Source organism: Crinia signifera, chromosome 2 (genome assembly GCF_055691185.1).
Source record: "Crinia signifera chromosome 2, ASM5569118v1, whole genome shotgun sequence".
Classification (NCBI taxonomy): domain Eukaryota; kingdom Metazoa; phylum Chordata; class Amphibia; order Anura; family Myobatrachidae; genus Crinia; species Crinia signifera.
The window spans coordinates 189694262-189716256 of record NC_139218.1 but is presented as its reverse complement, the minus strand read 5'-3'; the positions used below and the strand labels follow the sequence as shown (position 1 = coordinate 189716256).

At 45.5% G+C, this 21995-nt stretch overlaps 1 protein-coding gene across 2 annotated transcripts in view; it reads left to right on the top strand.

The window, feature by feature from the left end:
- Nucleotides 1-2394: 2394 nt before the first annotated feature.
- Nucleotides 2395-21995, top strand: part of THEMIS2 (thymocyte selection associated family member 2) — a 57501-nt gene continuing 37900 nt past the window's right edge. Inside the window, exon 1 of one of the 2 annotated variants that reach the window (XM_083173425.1) lies at nucleotides 2395-2595. In XM_083173425.1, the coding sequence (XP_083029551.1) occupies nucleotides 2493-2595 (103 nt within the window). In that variant the 5' untranslated portion in view covers nucleotides 2395-2492. The remainder of the gene's footprint in view (nucleotides 2596-21995) is intronic. The other variant, XM_083173424.1, reaches the window with a different exon arrangement.

The window sequence follows — 21995 nt, the reverse complement described above, 5'->3', positions numbered from 1 at the left end:
TGTGTGTGTGTGTGTGTGTGTGTACATCGGCAGATTAGATGAGAACAAATGGTTATTTGTAGTCAAACTGTTTCTATGTTTAGGATCTTGAAGTAGAATGTACTATCCTGATTATAACTGGTTATTTGGGTGTTGGTGTTGTAAGGAGTGATTTTAATGTTTTAAAAAGTTGTGGGTTTATGTTGCTTGAGCTGAGCTGTTAGACAAACTTGTTTGGCAGCGTCCACAACCTTATGATAGGAGTGTAAAAAGTTTTGTAGGTGTCTACTTTTAGAATGCAATGGATGTCGACGAGACCCCATACATCGCTTTCCCAACTTGCTGGCAATAATGACCTGACTCACCATTCGATGATCATTGATTGCCAGTGATCTGTATGGGAATTGGGGAAATTACATATGTTAGGTGCCAGGTCCCAACCGAACACTCTTTAATATGCTTAATATTCTCTATCCTGAGACCTAGCTGATGGCATAAGGGTGATTCCCATTATTCTATGTGCAATGTGATCGAATAAAAACAATATATTATCAGAATCTAAGGAAAATTGCCTATATCCCAAAAAGTGATATCTGTGGCGTGAATAGTGCTAGTGAAAGTTAAACCAAAAGTGTTATTAATATATTAAACACATTTGTGCATTAATAATTTAGCTAGCAAGAGGATTGTGATGTGATATATCCCATGCTGATTTGTATATGTTTTTGTATGTATTTTGAATTTAATCATATTAATATTTGGTTACTAAACAAATGTTATATATATATATATATATATATATATATATATATTCTGATAATAATTTGATTTGCGCTCTTTTTAATTCTATCTGGTGAGAAAATTGTTAGCTGAGGCGGAAGGTGACACTGCAACAGCGCCTCCTTCAGTCTTTCCCACAACTGGGGCTGCAAGGAAACAACTTAGATTTCCTAACCAACGCGCAAGTTTCAACATCTGGTCTAGACTGAAGGACCTGCAAACGGTTTGTGACATGTCTACTGTCACTGCATATGATGCGGTCATCATTGAAAAAATGGTGGAGGATTGCATCAGTGACATCATCCAAGTATGCATGTCAGACAGTCCATATCTGTACTGGCAGGATAAATATGCAGTTTGGAGGCCCCTGTACAAACGGGCTCTATTTTACCTATTTTCATCATAATGAAGAACAGAGGGACCTGTGATGGTGGATTTATCTTTTTTTGAATGGAATGGGATCATTGGGTCGACCTAAAGATGGTGTACAGTGTTGTGTCGACATACAGCAAGGTCGACAGGGGTTTAGCTCGACATGAGACGAGGTTGACAGGTGCTTAGGTCGACAAGCCTTAGGTTGACAGCCAATAGGTAGACATGGGGTTTTTCACTGTTTTTGACCATAATGTGGACACAATCGATATGACACAGGTTAAAGTGCACTGCGTCCCCTCGCATGGCTTGCGCTTCGGGCACTATTTTATTCTCCTACAAAGCCCTAGTGGATGGTATAGCATGAAATGCTGCCTGTTGGCACCTAAAACCGTGAACAACCCCATGTTGACCTTTTGACTCACGACCTAGGCCATGTTGACGTAAGGCTTGTGTCGACCTAGACCCCTGTCAACCTTGCGGAATGTCGACCCAATGGTGTCAATCATCTTTAGGTTGACCAACTGACCGTATTCCTTTTGAATAACATCATTTTTAAGAATCATATATTTTTTTAATTATCATTCTCTTGCTGCTTCTCAGACTGTGAAAAGTCATCCAAAAAATGGAGGTTGTATGATTTGGAGAATTTGGCCAGCTTTTTCCAGTAAGAGCACCGGCCGCTGGAATTATGGGTTTATTAAACTTTTACTTTGCATTATGTGCTTTGGCCTAGTATTTAAAACTGCCATCCTGTCTGCCACCGCATTGCCACTGCTAGATGTGGCAGGTGTTTGTGCCGCCACTTCTGTTGCTTTGCATAGTCATCCAGCTACCACAGTGCAACCTATTGGTCTAAAAACAATATTGTGAGGTGGGAGGAGTTCAGATTAGCCTGGAAATAAGTAGAAAGTAATGTCATTGATGTTAATAATAGCAATAGCATAAGAACAAAAAAAAAATCTGTGATGTTAGCTATTTATCGGAAAAAAAAAATACAGATCAAAAACACGAAATGACGGTTTTGGTAAAACTAATCCAGATCTAAAACCAACACACAAAACCCCAAAAATGTACACTCCTAGTAATAACCAACTGGTCTCAATAAAGAAATAATAAAATAAAAAAAACATTCTTTAAGAGCCTTCAAGGACATTAGGGAGGGGTATGGGATACATTAGTTAAAGCATTATTCAACCAAACTCGTTTAATCTGAAAGTTCCTCTCTTGCAGTTTCACTGTGCATTCGTAGTTATGTTCTGTGACACAGGAAATACTCTGACACTGAGGAATAAGAATACGTAAGTGCACAATCATTGTTACCATCATTACAACAGAAAGATATCTGTGGAATCCAAACCATGGAAGATGAAAATGCTGTACCTTTGAAGGATTTTATTGTTTCACTGCCAATGTCCTCATTGCCAAGAATATTACAGATTGCTTCTGGAGTCTATTTACAAAGTAAGTATAAAACCATGCAGATGTGTTGTGTACAAATGTGATAGTCTATTGAACAGCTATAAATTATAATATGTGACTTATGTTTAACAATGCAAAATCCAGGTGCAGCTACGGTGAATCAGATAAAACAAGGGGAAAAAAGGCTACAAAAAAGGGATAGGTGTAGAAGCTGAATACATTATAAGTACTGTATATTGAAGAATCACAATTTATACTAACTATACAGAGATAACATATCCACAGTAAGTGGCTAATTTCAGAGATGGATGCTATAGTGATGTTTTCGCCGGTGGCCAATATTTGCAGATCTGTGCATGCAATGGAGCCACATCTGGGGCTGCAGTGTCCCTCACGGTGCACCAAGAGTCAAAGCAATGCAGCAAGACATGCTGCTGGTGCTTTGCATGAGGAAGGGCACGTCAGCGCCATCTTCTGGACTTGCTTTCTTCAGACGCAGCTTAGCTGTCCCTTGATTTCACCAGACATCCTGTATAACCCGAGGGTTACTCAGATGCTCAGTCAGACTCAGATGGATTTCATGCTGCATCTACTGCAGCAGCAGATCACAGAAGAAGCTGGAATTGGGCATCTATTTACACAAGGTGCCTCCTGCAGCCAGGGCCGGCGCTACCACAAGGCAGCTTTAGGCATTTGCCTAGGGCGCCGGCCACTGGAGGGCGGTAAAGAGCTGGAGGAGGAGCAGCAGCAGGAAAGCTCCCGCAGTCCGCAGAGGAGAGCAGGAGCCAGGAAGGAAGGAAGTTGCCAGCTGCCTGCATCTGCCAAGCACAGCACCTATTCAGCAATTTGGTGAGCTGTACACCCCGGTACCGCCCCCCTCCCCAGAGCGCGCCCGTGTTACTGGCGCGTTAAAGTTGCTGCCCCCACATCCCTGGCTGACAGCGGCCACCACCCACCGAAGTTTGGCGCTGACGACCACTGGCTGGTTGTCAGCGCAAATTTTCGGCAGGTGGTGGCCGCCCCCCTCCAGCTAGTGGGCCGCAATCCACTGCCCCCCCCCCCCCATGCTGGACTGGACACAGCAGTTGTTACATTAGCGCAAACCTTTGGCGGGTGGTGGCCGAATCCCCGCCCCAGATAATCAGCCGCAATCTGCTGTCCCCCGTGCTGGACACAGCAGCCATCGCCGCAATCTGCTGCCCCCCGTGCTGGACACAGCAGCCATCAACTCAAATCTTCGGGGAGGGGGGGGGGGGGGGGGATTGTTGCTGTCCAGACTCCAGCAGCAATACGTCAAGATGTTCCACACCACATACTGTAGTATGTTGCTGGCATTGTATAAATAAAGCTTAATAATAAAGGGTTTGGGAGCATGTACAAGTGTTTTGTGCTAAAACTAAGTATGTGATCTGCAAATGGTCTCAGCCAATCAATAGCATCCTATTAATTTGTATGGGCTTTTTTTTGTGCTCTGACGCTGTCGCTGCACCGCTGCCCGGCAGCATATTCTGCCTGGTTCCCTGTGCCACCCCCTGCTTCCACTGATGGCAGCAGCTTTCTACCCTGCCCAGCTCCCTGTGTCACCCCCCTGTTCCCCACGCCAGAAGCAGAGTGACCGGTAACATCAGCGTGTCAGGGGCGGGGTGTCAGTGAAACAGGGGCGGTAATCTGTAGGTTTGCCTAGGGCGCCTAGATGCCTTGCACCGGCCCTGCCTGCAGCTATGCACATTTTAGCAAAGCTGCTGCATACAAAGACATAGGTGCTGTGCCTGTGCTATGGCTTCCAAATCTGAATCAGCACTTAAATTCAGCCAACACACCAAGATCCATATTTCTCTTACCCCTGGCTGTATGCCACCTTATTGAACCTATAGACTTGCTGATATTTATTTGCAATCCCATTGGACTGTATGCATAAATCTGTGAGACCAGGGATAGATCTAGGCGCGAGGGTGTATGATGATCCAATGGTAATCGCAGCTTGCCCCATGTGGCTCGACAAGAAAAGATTGGGATAAACCCACTATCGGCGCCACTGGTGAGGAGAGGAATTTAATCAAGAAATGTGCATCCCTTATAGGGAAGTACCTTTCCTCTTCTCCGTACGGGTCGATCAGGGGTTAACCAGAAAGACAGGCTTCACATCAGAATGTATCCTGAAGTCCTATCCTGTTCTCAGGGTGTTTTGTCCAGTTTATATGAAACAAATGTGTAAAGGAAATGCATATAGTGCAATACTCCTTTTATTTATATAAAACACATGTAAACATATAAAACATAAAAAGCAAGTGGGCTATGACAAGAGCAATGAGGGAAAGTCAGAGTTTTGTAATTACCAGAAATGTATGAGAAATCCGTTTTAGGGATGTTCTCATACACAGCATCTGGATTCAGTCCCAAAAAGGCGTCCCCTCTGTTGGTAAAGTAGAGCTCCTTCTCCCAAAACTTCCAGTGGGGGTTTCATCTGGGTTTGAAGGGCAGTTGCCCAAGGGCCCAAAGCGCAAGCCTATCACCCCCGCTGGCAAGACCCCTCCGATCCCCCCCAGCCACAGCGCACCCTGATAGTCCTTTGGCTCTGATGTTCTCATGGTAGTGAGGCCGTGACGGGAGGGTGGTGGGCGGGTAGCTGACATCACCAGATGTTGGCTGCATGCCCATTTCCATCCCAGCGTGCATGCATATGTGTGTGACCTTCCACATTTTTCGATGGTTGGCGACCATCGAAAGATGTGGGTATTCCCTGCAGCATGCGAATGGATGTTTATGTTAAACATCCAATTCGCAGCCTGTGTGTGGGAACACAAGCTGCGAGGGGGGTGGACAGCCCAGCATTTACCGGGTGGGGTTTGGTGGACTCACCCGGTGCAACCAGAATAACCCCCTATATTTGTATTACTTTGTTGAACTACAAGTCCCTGTATGATAGCACCTCTTACTGTTTATTTAATCAGGGTGTGCAGTCCTAGGTCCTCTTCCCCCTACACAGCCCACCACTTCATGGCAGCATACATTACCGCAAGCACAAAACGATGCCTTTCAAATTGGAAGTGAGAAAATCACACAAGTAAACTGCAGCATTTTTATTTCTTAAATTGTCCTACGGGAGGCTGGTTTTTGCTCAAAAGCCTCATGGCCTGATTCAGGGCTAGTCTGAGGAGAGATATAAGGTACTGCAAATTCGTCCTGGTTACCGTCGGTGGACCCGGATCAGAATAGGCGTTCCTGGGTGATGACTTGGGGGGGTTGCTATTATAGGTGGGCAATTCAGGGGCATAACTGTGTCAGATGAGATGGTGCTGCCAATGTCCTCTCAATGGCCCTTATTCTAATCTGTGCGGTACGGCCCGCGTGCGGCCGTACCGCCGATGTTTTCACTCTGCACATGCGCAGAGGTCACTCTGCGCATGTGCAGGCGAAATCGCCGCACACAAAAATTATACGCCGCAAAGGGGGCGTATAGGGGCGTGAGGGGCTTGATAGCCTCATTTACCTATGTATACGCCCAGCGTTTCATGGGCGTTCCCATGCAAACGCGGGGCGTATGCATGGTAATGAGGCTATGACGCCAGTGATGGGGGCGGAAAGCTGACATCGCCGGATGTCAGCTCTCCGCCCAAATACAAGCTTTCACACGGACGATTGTCCGTGTGGTCTAAGCTTGCGTGAGCTGGTGGAGCGTGCGGCCCTGCCTTCGATGGTCGTCGACCATCGAATGCAGGGGGCAGCTCCCACCATGGTGGAGGCGTACGCCCCACCATTTTCATGCGGATCGCCAGCCGTCCGCGTACGGACGGCCGTGGCGATCCGTCTTGTAGGCGGGGTTTGGTTTGTGCGGCCGGAGCAACGTATGCGGCTCCGGCCGCACAGATCAGAATAAGGGCCCCAGTTGTGACTATTTGCACACTTCAGTGGATTAGAGCAACAACTGGCAGGCTTCTCATTGGATAGCGCATCAGCTGGGGCATTTGCATAATTTTGCTGAAGCCACTACTACATTACTGTCCACATGCAAACCATCATCTAGTCTTAATATGACACAATGCAGAAAAAGCCGGGCCTGAGCGAGCTGACAGATACCATGACGCTTTCTGCTAATGTTGGGCTTCTTTTTTTACAATAAATGCAACACAATGTGACAAGGACATTCGAGGAGTCTCTGCTGATTCATTTGATATGTGACACTTGCATATCTGTGTGCAACAGGGGTATGATGGTATAGCTGTAAACGGGGTCAATTCATAATAATTATTATTTTTTTTTTTTAAACAGTAATTTTTTAATAAATTTTCATAAGAAAACAAACAACAAAAGCAAAAAAATTAAATAAAATCGTACAAACAGTAGTAGGGCAACAGATCAGTAGGTGCATGCAGGAGATATGTAATATCCAGATTAGGATATATGCAGGCAGATGGAAAAATATACGTACAGTACATGTTCATGCTCACAATAATAGAATGAATTTGATGGACGTCACCCCTCCATAATAAGGATATGTATACATTTACTCATCCAATCGGAGGCGCCATCCGAGCTCACGAAAAAAGAAAAATGCAAGAAGGCACGATCATAGGGACATAAAGCATGAGAAACCATGAAGCACCCTAAATCTGCAGCTCCACATAATCAATTATCAAAAAAATCACTGAACTAAAATAAAGCTATTATACCAGATAACAGTAATAAAATAAAATCTCCCAAAAGGCCCAAATCAACCCACCCAGAAAACCCCCCACCCTGTACTACCCACCCCCAACTTAGGTGTACTTTATTCCCTGTAACCAAACCCCCACTAATCCTACACTAGCAATAACCACAGAGGAGAAAAAGTTAGTGGCCTTAGCTGACAAAAGCAGCTACTCTAGCCAAAAAGAAAACCTAACTTACCCCTCGCACCCTAACCCCCCACCTACCAACTATCCCACTAAATATCCCCTCCCACCCATACTATCCCACCAAAATAAAGGATGTTGAAAGGAGAACTACCGGGGCATAAAGAACAGGATATATTTTACAACGTGGATTAGCAGAAATGGGGTAAATAATTTCTAGAAACAGGATGTAATAGGATGGTGTGAAAAACAAAAAAGTTTAACATAAATGATCCAGAACTGTGATAAGCGACTCTCCCGCCTAATTCAACTGTACACACCCTATTGTTATATAGTCACAAGTATATAATACATACATACTGAAACAGGGAATGGCAGCAAATAATGTAAATAGGAAGGAAAAAATAAAAAGGAAAAAAAAAATCAGACTGCAGATACAGAGTCCTTTGTTTTAGAGAAACTACACAATACAGTATATCAATCCGGCCAGATGTCGTAGCCTTTCATTCGTGTAGTCAGGATAAAAGTCACGACCCAGTGTATATAAAGGCCAGGAGGGAGACTTGTAGCGCCGGGAGAACATAGGGGAAATCAACAAAGGAGCAGGATAAGGGCGAGATGTATCAAATGGAAAATGCGGTAAAACCCTGGTTTTACCGCATTTTCCAATGTATCAAAAATGATACCGCACTGAAGGGTATCGCCACCTTTGGGTGGCGATACCCTATAGAAGCCTATGGGCTTCTTTTCGCTGCCCGCCGACGCAAACCCGCCGCCTTGCCGACCCCCCCTCTGGCTTACCTTCCTGAAGGGTCCTCCTGGACCCTGGAAGGTAAACCCCTCCTCCCCCTAGTGAAGCAGCCAGACATCCTTCCGGCTGCAGGGGGAGGAGGAGGCGCCGGGGACAGCATGCTTAGCTGTCCCCGGTGTGAGGGGAGAGCGTGGCAGCAGGGAGATGATGGAGACCCCCCAGAGTACAGGTATCGCGGGGGGCCTCCGTCACCGCACTGCGATGCCAGCCGCATATGTTAGTACATATGCGGCGGGGGGGCGGTGGCGATGTATTTTAATACATCCCGCCCTATGTGTAGACTGGCTCCTCTTTGCCAGGATAGCGTCCACAGTAGAGAGAGCAGGAGTACCGATTTGGAGCAGCCGGGGCTATGGGACAGGGCTTCATATAGTTCACCAGATCAGAAGGCAGACCCCCCGCAACATCGGTAGTAGGGGCTATCTTCATCTGGCAGACTAGATCCAGAGGGGGCACAGCTGAAGATGGTGCGGAAGTAACAGGCAACGATGTTGTGTAGATATGCACATCCCCAAGTGCCACAAGGATCCTCTGTGTAATCTTATCCTTATGGCAGTGTGTATCCAGGAGATTTGGGGACTCTGTACAAGGCATGGGCACATGGTGTGGTAGCACAGATAGTACACTATCAAGTGCCGCAATAGTCTTCTGGGTAAAAGCTTAAATTGCCTCCAGCAACAGCTGTACAGGATCAGCCATATTAATGGTGTTAGCTAAATAGTTCAAGGAAGTGCAGAGTAGCCCGGTGGAGGCTAGCACACCACCAAAGCTCAGCAATTACTAAACAATAAGAATTAATTATCCAGATAGTTATAAGGCAATATATTATGTGTATATTCCAGTGGCAGCAGGGCAGACACACTAAACAGGGATCAGTCGGCAGCGTGACACCCACAAAAGTGAGATATCTGCAAACATCCACCAAGCAATGGAGCAGGCTAAATGGTGTTGTTGTATGCTGGCATCACCATGCCCACTGCTAAGGCCCAAGATGGCGGTGTTCACTGACACCGAGTCGCACCACACCTACAGGATATCAGATCTGTGGCTCCTGCCACACCAGGAGGTTTTGAGCAGGGAAGACAGCCGCCACATCAGTGCGCCCAGCTCCGGGTCCCGTCGGCGCAGCCGCCAATCAAAGCTGCTGTCGGAGCAGCCAGGAGAAAAGTCCCACAATGGCGCCCGGCAGCACGGAGGGCAGACGTCCAGACAACCACAGCATGCTGAGCAGGCCACGCAGGAGAGCCGCGGATGGCCCTGGAAAAGCAGAAGGCGCTCCGGAGGGTGAGTAGAGGGGAGCTGGAGGTCCTCGTGCCCAGGGCAGGATGTACAGACAGGATTTTTGCGGAGCCCACGCCACACACGTCCGCTCACGGAACGGACCAAGCCACGCCCCCAATTTTCTATTTTTTTTAAATTACTCTATTTACCTTCTCTATAACACAATATGATGTTTATATATTTACCTTCTCTATAACACAATATGATGTTTATATATTTGGACTTCACACCAACATGACCTCCTGCAATATAAGTATATATACTGTATATATAAAATTATTTTTTTTCCATTGCTTTATCCTTCCTCTATGTCTGCAAGTGTCCCCCTATTGTACCTTTCTATGAGGCCCAAGTATGAATAATTGCACTTGCACTGTGATCTGGGTGTAAGTTCCATGCCTTTAAAAAAGAGTTTCTGGCCTATGTAAAGGTCATCCTTGGCACTCTTGGCCTTAGAACCTGAATTAACAACAATCAGCGCTTGCGCATCTTAGGTGAAAATTCAAACTTGCAACGGGGTGCGAGGGCCACATTCTGCCCAGAAGGAATGGAGATAGGCAAAATAGACACACAGAGACAGATGAATGAAGATGACACTTTTCGACACTAAACTTGCAGTTAATCGAGTACGCCCCTAAGGGCTGTTTCACACAGTACGGTTCCTGCCGCACGGTGAAATCCCGTACGGTCAGGGAGCCGCGCCGCACTCAGAATTTTATAATGGCAGGGATGGCCACAGCCCGGCAGCCGTCCCTTCCAGTGGGGGGATCCGGCTGCAGCCGTGCGGCCGGGCCGTGGCCGTCCCGTGTGAATGGACACAATAGTGTCCATTCACAACTGCTGAGTGCGGCACGGCTCCCTGGCCGTACGGGATTTCACCGTGCGGCAGGAACCGTACTGTGTGAAACAGCCCTTACAGGTCCCTGTAAGGAGACAAGACAACACAGCCGTGCAGGGCCTAATGCTACCTAGTGTGGCATAACTAACTAAACTACATCACAAAGCCCTCAAACTGACAATGTGTGTGTGTGGTGCGACACACTCTGTCTAACCAAACAGCCACATACTCTCCCTACCTGTAGTTGGTTTGCATGGATTTCATAACAAAGTTGGGAGGAACTCAGAAAATGGTGAAATAAAAGCTTTTGGGAAATTTCAACGAACCCGGAAGTCACCGCACGGGACTCCGGAGCAGTGTGAGAAGCCGCTACAAGCAAGATCCCAACTAATATTAAGGGAAAGTTAGACCTTGTATGTGCACCCTAGTCTCTCTGGGGGTTATTCTAGTTCATTCTTTCTGACAAAATCCTTCTTAGATGGACAAAACCATGTGCACTGCGGGTGGGGCAGATGTAACTTGTGCAGAGAGAATTAGATTTGGGTGGGGTTTTTCTTCAAAGTGAGATCTATATTGCAGTGTAAAATAAAGCAGTCAGTATTTTCCCTGCACAGAAACAAAATAACTCACCCAAATCTAATTCTCTCTGCACATGTTACATCTGCCCCCCTGCAGTGCACATGGTTTTGTCCATCTAAGAAGGATTTTGTCAGAAAGAATGAACTAGAATAAACCCCTCTGAGACATAAGCCAAAGGTTTGGAACGGGACTCTGCACTTATACTCAAAAAGGGCGTAAACACTGTTTATCACCTATTTTTCATTTTTTTCTTTTTGGTATTGCAATTTTTATTTTATTTTTTTTACATATTTTCTTTTTAGAGCGCTTTGTTTTTCTATCATAAGCTTACACACCGCTACTCATCGCCGCACTTCCAGCGCTGGGATCGGACCATTGATCCCACCGCTGACTGGAGCTCGGTATCGCTGCTGACACAGCTCCTTCATCCTGCTGGTGCTGCTGCTGCTCGCTCTGGTGCTGGGATCAGGGAAGCTGTCCCAACACTGGGGCACACATTTACATGGGTGCGCAATTAGCATCCAAAATCACAACAGTATATGTATTTATATAATCTTTGAATGAACAGAGGCAATGACAGGGCTAAAAAGGAGTCCTACCCTGAGATGTGTCCACTGCTGTGTTCAGACTCCTGCACATGCATGGCCCGCTGACAGAGCTGGCCCTAGGCATAGGCATACTAGGCAATTGTCTAGTGTGGCAGCCTATGCCTAGGGGCGGCAGCTTTACCGGCGTCCGGAGTTCTGTTCCCAACTTCTCCTTGGGCCTTGGTACTGCAGCCGCCAGCCTATAATCGCGCACCCCCATTTGACACGTGGTGACGCGGCTCACTCTGAGACACTGGGCCTTATTCTGGTTCACTCTCAGAGGCAAATTCCTTCTCAAATGGACAAAACCATGTGCACTGCAGGTTGGGCAGATATAACAGATATAATTAGATTTGGGTGGGGTTTTACTTCAAAGTGAGCTCTATATTGCAGTGTAGAAATAAAGCAGTCAGTATTTTCCCTGCACAGAAACAAAATGACTCACCCAAATCTAATTCTCTATGCACATGTTACATCTGCCCCCACCCCCCCTGCAGTGCACATGGTTTTGTACATTTGAGAAGGAATTTGCCTCTGAGAAAGGCCCACTATTCCTCCTCCATCAGCCGCTGCGGCGCACACTGGGAGAAGGAGGAGGGACAACTTGGAGTAGCCAGCCCACGGCCACCGACTTCAGAGTAATACAATCCGGGCACCGAGGCCACCCAGGTTAAGTAAGAGCGATGGGTGTTCCATAATGCTGAAATCAGAGTCTGTTTGACACCTTTTCCACATCTGTGGAGGAATAAGTGGCCCTGCCACTGCTTTCCCTAAATGTAAAGTCTATATCTGCCCCTGATTTCATCCTTAGGTCACTAAGCTCGGTCATCCTGTCACCTCTCTACCTCAAGCTATATAGCATTGAGATGAGAGAATGTATTACAAGGGTTTTTTTTAATCTATCAGTTAACAAGTCTGCAGGTCATATATATAGAAAGTCCAATTATGTAGAGAGCCATGTCCCTTATTTGTGAATACAGCAGTGCTTTGTTAATTAATAGGGATAAATTATTACAGTACATACTACTATCTTATATAAATATTATGACATGGGGTTTGTTTCACAGATAAAGTACAGTATTATGTAAAATCAGAATCTCTCTACCAGAAAGCAGTAGTAAACCTGGTGATGACCAGCATATGGTTTGTCCTAAGGCTGGGGTAGCCAACTCCAGTCCTCGAGAGGTACCAACAGTTCATGTTTTCCAGATCTCCTCACAGAATCACAAGTGAAGAAATTAGCTCCACCTGTGGATCTTTTCAAATGTGTTAGTGAGTAATGAGTGCACATGTGCAGCAGCTAGGTTGTCTGGAAAATGAGAACTGTTGGTAGCTCTCGAGGACTGGAGTTGGCTACCACTGTCCTAAGGTTATTGCCTAACCGTCTTGTGTGGTAAATGTTTGTTGCCATGACTTCCTTTATTTTGATTTTAGATTTGGTGGGACAGAAGCAGAACTAGCTATCCAAATTTTGCCTAGGGCATCAAATTAGTTAGGGCTGGCGCTGCCCACTGACCACACATGCACGGCAGTCATTGCTGGAGGGCCAAAAGCAGAGCAATGTCATCGTCAAATGGTATTAGCTGGTTAAAGGTTAAACTTCGGATTATTTTTCCTGCATCCCTTTATCATACATTTAATATGAAATGGGCTCCTGAATCTGTATACATGGGCACCCGGGGGTGCACAATGCACACCCTTCAACTATTTTTTAATAATTACCTCACCATGGTGTCATGTCATGGGCAACCATCCTACACAAATCATTGAGAAAATGGTGTGGCGGACATTTTCCTGGCAATTTGTGCATGCGCAGTTGGAAAATACCCAGTAAAATGGCTGCACTGCCATTTTCCCAGAGATCTGTGCATGAGCATTATACTCTACTGTGCTCACACTGCTCATATTTATTCTACTGTGCTAGAGAGAAGGGGGCCTGACCGGTGACAGCACATAAACCCCCCCCCCCCCCCTCTCTTAATATGCCCCTGCACCCACTATATATTTATATTTCAATCCCCTGTCTGTATTTTCTATATTGTGCATCTGACATGATAACCTGTATGTTCTCTATACCACTTCACATCCCCCTGCCATTTCCATTGCCTCCAGTAATCTCTGCAATTAAGCAGCATGTATAAATACCTATTGGAGTTGCTTTTTTTGTTAGAAAAGAGATGATAAAAGCAGATATCTCCTGCTGCAATCCTCTCTAGATACATACAAGGGCTACTTAATGCGTGTGATGGACAATAGCCTGCAAATATTTGTTGATAAATAGGCCCCATAGTGTTATATATAGCAGAGGGAAGCTTCCGAGGGCTCATATAAGTGACGGGGGCTTTCGGTTTGCATATTGAACTGGACAACTTAAGGAGCATTACATTTTAATAAATCTGGACACCAAAAGGGAGGTTTTAAAATGTATGCCATGGAATATATATTACCAATGAAAGTTATATGGGACACAAAAAGGGTTTGTACAGCATACTGCTCTCCACAGGGTGGTAGGGGTATTTACTCTATGTCGTGCATCAAAGAATAATCAGTATTGTATACCAGTTACCATTAAAAGCCAACTGTATTGTATGTGGGTCATTACGTTATGTATGATATTGTATGATTATGCACCTCACTTTTTGTCCAGGAAAAAACTCCATTTGTCTTTCACTCTCCCTCTGACGTTATCCGTGTTGGTAATGCTGGACAAATATTGTGATGACCAGTTAGCGGACCAGACGACGCCCTGACACAGTGGCAAATTCAGGTGAGTATATACCAGGGGTGGGCAATAGGCGACCCTCCAGCTGTTAATGAATTACACATCGCAGCATACCTTGCCTTCGTTTTGCCATGTTGAAACTGATGCCATGCATGCTGGGATCAACAGCTGGAGGGCCTCTTATTGCCCACCCCTGGTATATACACTTACCAATTGTCTCCTTAATGTGTTGTCTTGACGTCACAACTGGGCAGGCATTTGAATTTTCCCATCCAGCTTTGACTACAGTGCCACAAGCAGTGTAGGGACATTTGGCAGAACAGCTGCGCCACAGCCAATGCATTAATATATCTGAAAATATATATGGTCCATTGGCTGTGCTAACCAGACGATGCAATATGTCTGTGAACAGCATCGTGCACAGACATCTTAGGTATAAACACTTGCTGACCTGCTCAATATATATTGCCATTTCGCTTGAATGGCCAATATATGGCCTAGTATGTACCCAGCTTATGGTAATCAACTGGAAGTCGTGGGCAGTGTCAGAATTGGGTATGAAGGACATGGAGGGAAATGAATGATATGGTCCCATGACACACCAAACATCAGCACACTGCTAAAGGGGAAGTGGCCATCCTGAGAATTAGACAAAATGAGATTATACAGCATGAAAAACTAGTGTATAGCAACTGGAGAGGCCACATATATATTACAGTACATCTTAATGAACATGCAACAACATTTCTAGTGTAGCCCCTGCCCCATGTACTGCAGGTGGGTGTTTAATCTTTGCATAACACAGAGAATCTTGCTTGTTTAATGTACTGAGGCCTAGCCTCCACACAAGGGGGCCCATTTATTAAAGGATCACATATGCAATGTGATCTGGGCGAGATCTACTGACCAGGATTGCATTGCAATATAAGATCCTATTGGCCAAATGTATGTCCCTGCAGATGGCAGGGAACACTTCCCTGCCATCTGCTTTACCAGTTGCTGGGGGCATTAACCCCACTGACCGCAGTGCGGTCTGCAGCCCATAGGCTACAATGGGCTACCACCATCTCAGAATGGCAGTAGCCCCAGGACCTGATGTGATGCTAGCTGACATTATTCATTGTGCAGCACTGCATCCATACATTTGGGTGGATACTTCATTTTTCCGGCTAACCCCTGTAAACACCCGAAGCCACAACTGTTATATGATAAAAGGGCCCAAGATGTATTTTCATCTCACTACAGGGTTGTAGCTCTTGTTAGGGCTTATTGATAAGGAAAAGCCGCTTGGCACGGTAAATAACTTGTCCTAAAACTGTACGTTTTCCAGTAATCAACAAATAACATCTAGAAAAGAGGAACAGTCCCTAATTAAAGTATAGACCTATGGTTCATAGGTCTATACTTTTCTATAAACTAATTTTATTTATTGTTTCAGTTAGTGGAAAGAGGAACAGAAGTGCAACTGTGGTTTTGTATTATTCTCCTTCGTTCCTATTTCTTGCACCAATGCATTATGGTTAGCATGAGAACAGAATTTGAAATGACACGCTGATGGGTTGAATTACACGGGTATGGGTAACCTCAATATTCTAGGTAATGCTTCAGTTAATTCATTGCGGTGAACAGAATTATGCAGTGAACCTGAACAATTTGGGTCATTAGTTAAAAAAAAATTCAATTAATTGGTGAGTAAAACAAGAACAAACAGGCAAATTTTGAGATTTGCCAAATTATAGTACTAATACTGTATTACATTTCCCACAGTACTTCAGGATAGATGCGATGGTAATGTGAATGTGCGGGTATGACCGGGATCGGCTGTTATATGAACAGAGCATACGGCTATTTTACAAAGCTGCTGTATTCTCCGGATTTGTATTTTCCAGTGATGAAGTGATTCAGCAGAAAACATCACACAGATCAGTCAGATCCGTGCAATACTTCTCGGTGTAAAAAAAAATAAATATATATATACTGTATATATATATATATATATGTATATATATATATATATATATATATATATATATATATATATATATATATATATATGTTGCTTGTAGGGAACGCACACCATTCCTTTAGTAATCTCGAGTGCCAGGTCATAAATAGATACAAGTGCAACAAGTGCAAACATGAGCTCATATATATATTAGAGATGAGCGGCGGGCCCTTTTTTGGGTTTTGGTTTTGGATCTGGATCTCCCTTCGGGTTTTGGATCTGGATTGGTTTTGGCAAAACCACCCTTGCGGGTTTTGGTTTTGGATCTGGATTTTTTGGGAAAAATGCTAAAAATTTCTAAAATAAGTGATTTTCGGCCTGTTTTTGCCCCTAAAGTATTATTGAGCTCAACAACATTAATTTCCACTCATTTCTAGTCAATTTTGATCACTTCACAGCTCACAAAATTGTTTTAATTCACTGTAGTAGGGCCAAAAGGTTATACCGAGGTAACTGGATGACTTAGGCGACAGCAATGGGCATCACATACATGTGGACCTTACACTTCCAACCTGGCACATCTTGGAAGCCGAGCAGCTCTACAGGGGCAGACAGGGTGGCAGTTTAATAAACTACCCCCCAAAAAAAGAGCAAAGAATCCAAAGATGTGCAAGTTCAAATTGTCCTTGGGCCCTCCCACCCACCCTTAGTTTTACTAGTAGCTGCGCTCCTCTAGAACCTTAAAACAAGTACCAAGACCCCTATGTGGCTTGATTGTGCACTGTTTTTACCGTGTGCAGCCAAGGAGCAGTGGGCGTTTGGTGCAGCACTGACTTTGTCTGCAAGTGTTTATCTGTTTTGATCAGTTTAATATCCAATAAGACCCCTATCTGGCGTGATTGTGTGATTGATTGATTGATTGATTATTAATTAATTTAATCTGATTGGTCAACTTTGGGATCATTACCAGTCGCCTCTTAATCCATTACCTAATGGGTAGAGGGGAGGGGGGTAATTGGTGGCACATGAACGAGTTCCTCCACCTCTCTAGGACCCCTGGGTTGGAGATCCCTATCTACCCCTATAGACCCCTATCTAGGTTGTGAGGTCTATGGATATACACTGGACAATGGATATATGTCGTCACACTGGACAATGGATATATGTCCACTGGCGTAACTAAGCCACCGCAGCCCCCGCCGTGGCGGGGAGGCGCAGAGTAACTATGGGCGCCGGGGGGGGCTGCGGTGCTATAGTTACCCGCTGCGCTGCTGCCCGGCCGCATCTTCGGTCACTGTCCCGTCACTCGCTCCCGGCGCCGGCTCCTGCTGATAATGAAAAGTGACACTTAGAAAATGGCTGCCCCCGTATTGCAGACAGTTTTGACAGCCATTTTCTAAGAGTCACTTTTCATTATCAGCAGGAGCCGGCGCCGGGAGCGAGTGACGGGACAGTGACCACAGACAGATGCGGCCGGGCAGCAGCGCAGCGGAGACTGGAGCAGCGGGAGACTGGACGGGACAGTGACCGCAGATGCGGCTCTGTCAGGTAGGGAGGCGGGGGCGCCGAAAATTTTTTGGCGGGGGGGCGCAAATTATATAGTTACGCCACTGTATATGTCACACTGGACACTGGATATATGTCGTCACCCTGGACACTGGATATATGTTGTCACACTGTACACTAGAAATATGTCGTCACACTGTACACTAGAAATATGTCGTCACACTGGACACTAGAAATATGTTGTCACACTGGACAATGGATATATGTCGTCGCACTGGACAATGGATATAGGCCGTCACACTGGACACAGCTTGTTACACTGGACACTGGATACAGCCCATCACCCTGGACACAGCCCCTGGACAATGGACACAGCCCCTGACACACTGGACACAGCCCCTTTTATTATGGACACTGCAGCCCCTGTACACAGTGTACACTCAGCAGCACTGCAGTCCCTGCGTGTGAGCACTGCAGCACTGAGTTAGTTAAATCACACAACACTGGGCTCAGGGCTAAATAAATCACAACACAGGGCACGGGCCACAGGGCACAGGACAGCCCCTGGACAGTGGACACAGCCCCTGACACACTGGACACAGCCCCTGTACACAGTGTGTACACTCAGCAGCACGGCAGCCCCTGCGTGTGAGCACTGCAGCACCTAGTTAGTTAAATCACAGAACACAGGGCTCAGGCCTACATAAATCACTACAACACAGGGCACGGAGCACAGGCCACGGAGCACGGATTTTCCCACCCACCCTCATCCCTCTACTAGATTGGAGTGAAGATGGCGGGGCGCGTGTGTGTCTTTTATAATATCCTGGTCCCGCGAGAATCCGACGCGCGATGATGACGTTTTGCCTCGTTTTCGGTCCGGAATTCAGGCGGGATCTCCCGAACAGACTCCGATCCTGACTCGGATCACGATATTCGGATCTGTCGGATCCCAGAGATCCGGACCCGCTCATCTGTACTGTATGTATATATATATATATATATATATACACACACACCGCATGAAAAGCCTGTGTTTGTCCCTCTGTGCCTTACTCTGTAGGAGCCCTGACAGGCTCAGCGCTGCCTCTGATTAAAAACCCTCCCATAACAAGGCAGCTGCTGATGCTATCCTTCATGGGCATGAGAAGCATATGATGAGCTCCACCAAACAGAGCTCAGCACAAGCCACTCAGCCTCTGACCTCTTGTGCAAAGTCTTATGGGACTTAGTCAACTCCCAGTAATGCACTGCACACTTGTGCAGTCAGTTTGCCTTGACTCCTTATGCTCAGCACCATTAATCATTGTCACAGTGGTAGATAGGTGATGCTGCAGCACTACTACTTTTTTTAACACATGCCAACCACAGGGGGCCCCTAGATAGAGAGGGGCCCAGGTGTATTGACCCCTTGTGCCCCTTTTATAATCCGGTCCTGGTCCTGGGTATGTGGTGGTATGCCTCAAAGCATTTCAGCTGTTTACAGCCTTCTTCAAAGAGGTGATTGTCATTGTGGTGTTCTCCATTTAAGTAGCCCTCCGGCTAAATTAATGAATCTTTCATTGGTTGGAAGAATTGTCAATCAGAAGTGGGTGTTTCCTATTGTTAGGTCAGTGATGTTTACCAGTGGACCACTGATTCTGTTTGTGTTATAAAGTAAAAAAGACAGGTGAATTCAGTGTTTTAAACATTCTATCAGTTTGTACATTCTTATGAACAAAGGTGTTACATATCAGAGGCTTCAGTATGATATAACCATGTTAGTATTTACTCTATAGACCAGTGGTTCCCAAACTTTTTTGAATCACGGCACCCTAGAGCATCAAAATGTTTTCAAGGCACCCCAAGGCACCCCTAGGCCAAATGCTTCTTATTGAGAAATTTTGAAAAAAATATATTAAATTAAGTACATTGTGTTTATGTCACAGTTATGTGGTAAGGGACAGGATTTGATCCTGCTTGTCCACATATATTATGATTGGCAGCCACCAGCACTAGTTTTGTCTGTTACATTGACCATTAATAATATGAATTGATCCTGGACCACCAACCCAAGGCACCCCTGCAAGTGTCCTGAGGCACCCCAGGGAGCCTAGGCACACAGTTTGGGAACCACTGCTATAGACTGTTGCAAAACTCAGTTGTAGATATTTTACAATGGATGGTCAAGAAAACTCTGTTTGGTTGGGTTTATACTGTTTAAGCTATTTAGGATTTTTATTGAATTTTTTGACCCACTATGGATTGAATTTTATTGTCCAAGTTATGTCCCCTTGGGGATATTGTTTTTAGTTCATACATATATTTTAATTATGTTGTGTTAATCCTGTGTGTGTAATCTCCTCCTCTCCAATTGGGGTGTACTAACTATTTCATACAAACTGCAGGGATTGTGGGTCTCCATTGTGGTGATATTTAAAGTGTTTGGATAGGTTATGTTCTTCGTGTCCTTGTTTTATATTTCGGATGTGCTCATAAATATGGTGTTTTAGCTGCCTAAATGTTTCTTGCATCACACCTTTGCTGTTACAAGTGATCTCGTTCTTGATTCTGTATGTGGTACCTGTATTTGCTGACTGAAAGCGAGAAGTTGGTTTTGTTGATATTGTCGTTGGTTAGAGCATCCTGTGCAAGTTCCACAAAAGAAAAAAACTTTTTAGGTTTGCAGTCGTCTGAGTAGGGAATTTGGGAGAGATGTGGATTCTCACTAGTTTTTGTTTTAAACTGGGTGCTTTTTTGAATCCTAGTTTGGGTTGTGTTGGAAGATGGTCTGCTAGGAGTCCGGTTTCTAAAAATCTGTCATAAGGCTTCTGATTGTTTTGAATATTGTGTAACAGAAAGTGTTTCCTGAGGGTCCATCTTCTTCTTTTCTCTGTTTGTAAGAAAGTATTTTCTGTCTGTGTGTGCTTTTTGTGTGAAGGCTGAGTATATCTCACTGTCTATTGCTGCCCATACACTTATGCGATCAGATGTGATGGGACATCGCAATGCGATGCCCAGTGCAGAACCCGATGTCGCATACCATCCTGCGATGGTCATCGGGTGCTGGAAGAGCGGTGTCATGTTTCGTGAAGCACCAGCTGGAGTGTAACGGAGGCTGGGTGCTTTGATATATGGCTGTTGCATTAACGACAGAAGGGAGTGAAGCAATTGAATAAAGTAAACCTTATTTAATGAAGATACTGCGGTACAGAATATGAATGATGACACAATAATAAAACTGTAGTTTCTGATAAATGATAAAGTCAATAATATACAATACTCTATGGAAGAGCTTTGGAGATGATTGGTAATTGAATAATTGAATAACTGCAAGATTGGATGATTGAGCGATTGGAAGAAAGATTGGATGATTGGTTGAAGAATTGTATATTTGGATGAGGATTGGATGATTGGTTGAAGAATGGGATGGTTGGATGAGGATTGGTTGAAGAATTGGATAATTGGAAGAAGAATTGGATTAGGATTGGATGATTGGTTGAAGAATTGGATGATTGGATGAGGATTGGATGATTGGTTGAAGAATTGGAAGATTGGATTGGATGATGAAGTCCGAAGGAATCTGTGCTGAGTAGGATCGTAGCTGCAGAACCAGGGATGACCACAGAGAATAACAGTCAGGAATGCAGAAGAAAATATTTCCCCTTTGGAGGGGTAACCTTGTCTTATCCGTATAGGCGGCAGAGGGTTCCGTGATTATATGGTACAAGCAGTGAAACTATCAGCAGGACTTGAAAGAGACTTCACCAAAGGTGCAAGAACTGTAGCAGCAACTACAGACAGCCAGGGAGGATCAATGATGCATGCGGGTAGACATCATTGCACTGACTTCCGGTCTAGCCCAGCAAGTCAGTATTTGAAGGGTGAGCTGCGCGGTGATTGGTTGCCACTTGACCTTACTGAAAGGAGCATAGGCTGAAGTATCCCAAAAGATGGCTGCCGCCAGCGATGGCGATGGAAACCAGCCGGCGGTGATTGTGCGCGGATGCGCTGCAGCCGGCGTGTCCAGCCAGAGGCCCGACCTGACATGGATCCATCATGGCGGTTCATGTCTCACTCTACCCAGAGCCCGCCTGGCACAGGAGCACACACCACTGTTGTCACCCGCGACAGCATGCACTCCACCGGCATGGGAACCAGCAGCGGAGGTGAGCGCCAGGGCAGGAGATGACTTGTCAGAGATCTCGGGGCTAGGGACAGCACAGAGGAAACAGGTAGCAGAAATGGTGGTCATGACAAGGGGTGGTGTGGGGCTGTGTAGTTGGAACCGGAGCTGGGGACCATAGCGGTGGAGCTTTCAGGCGGCGGGACTTGTCAGCAGCAGTTAACTTTGAAACACTG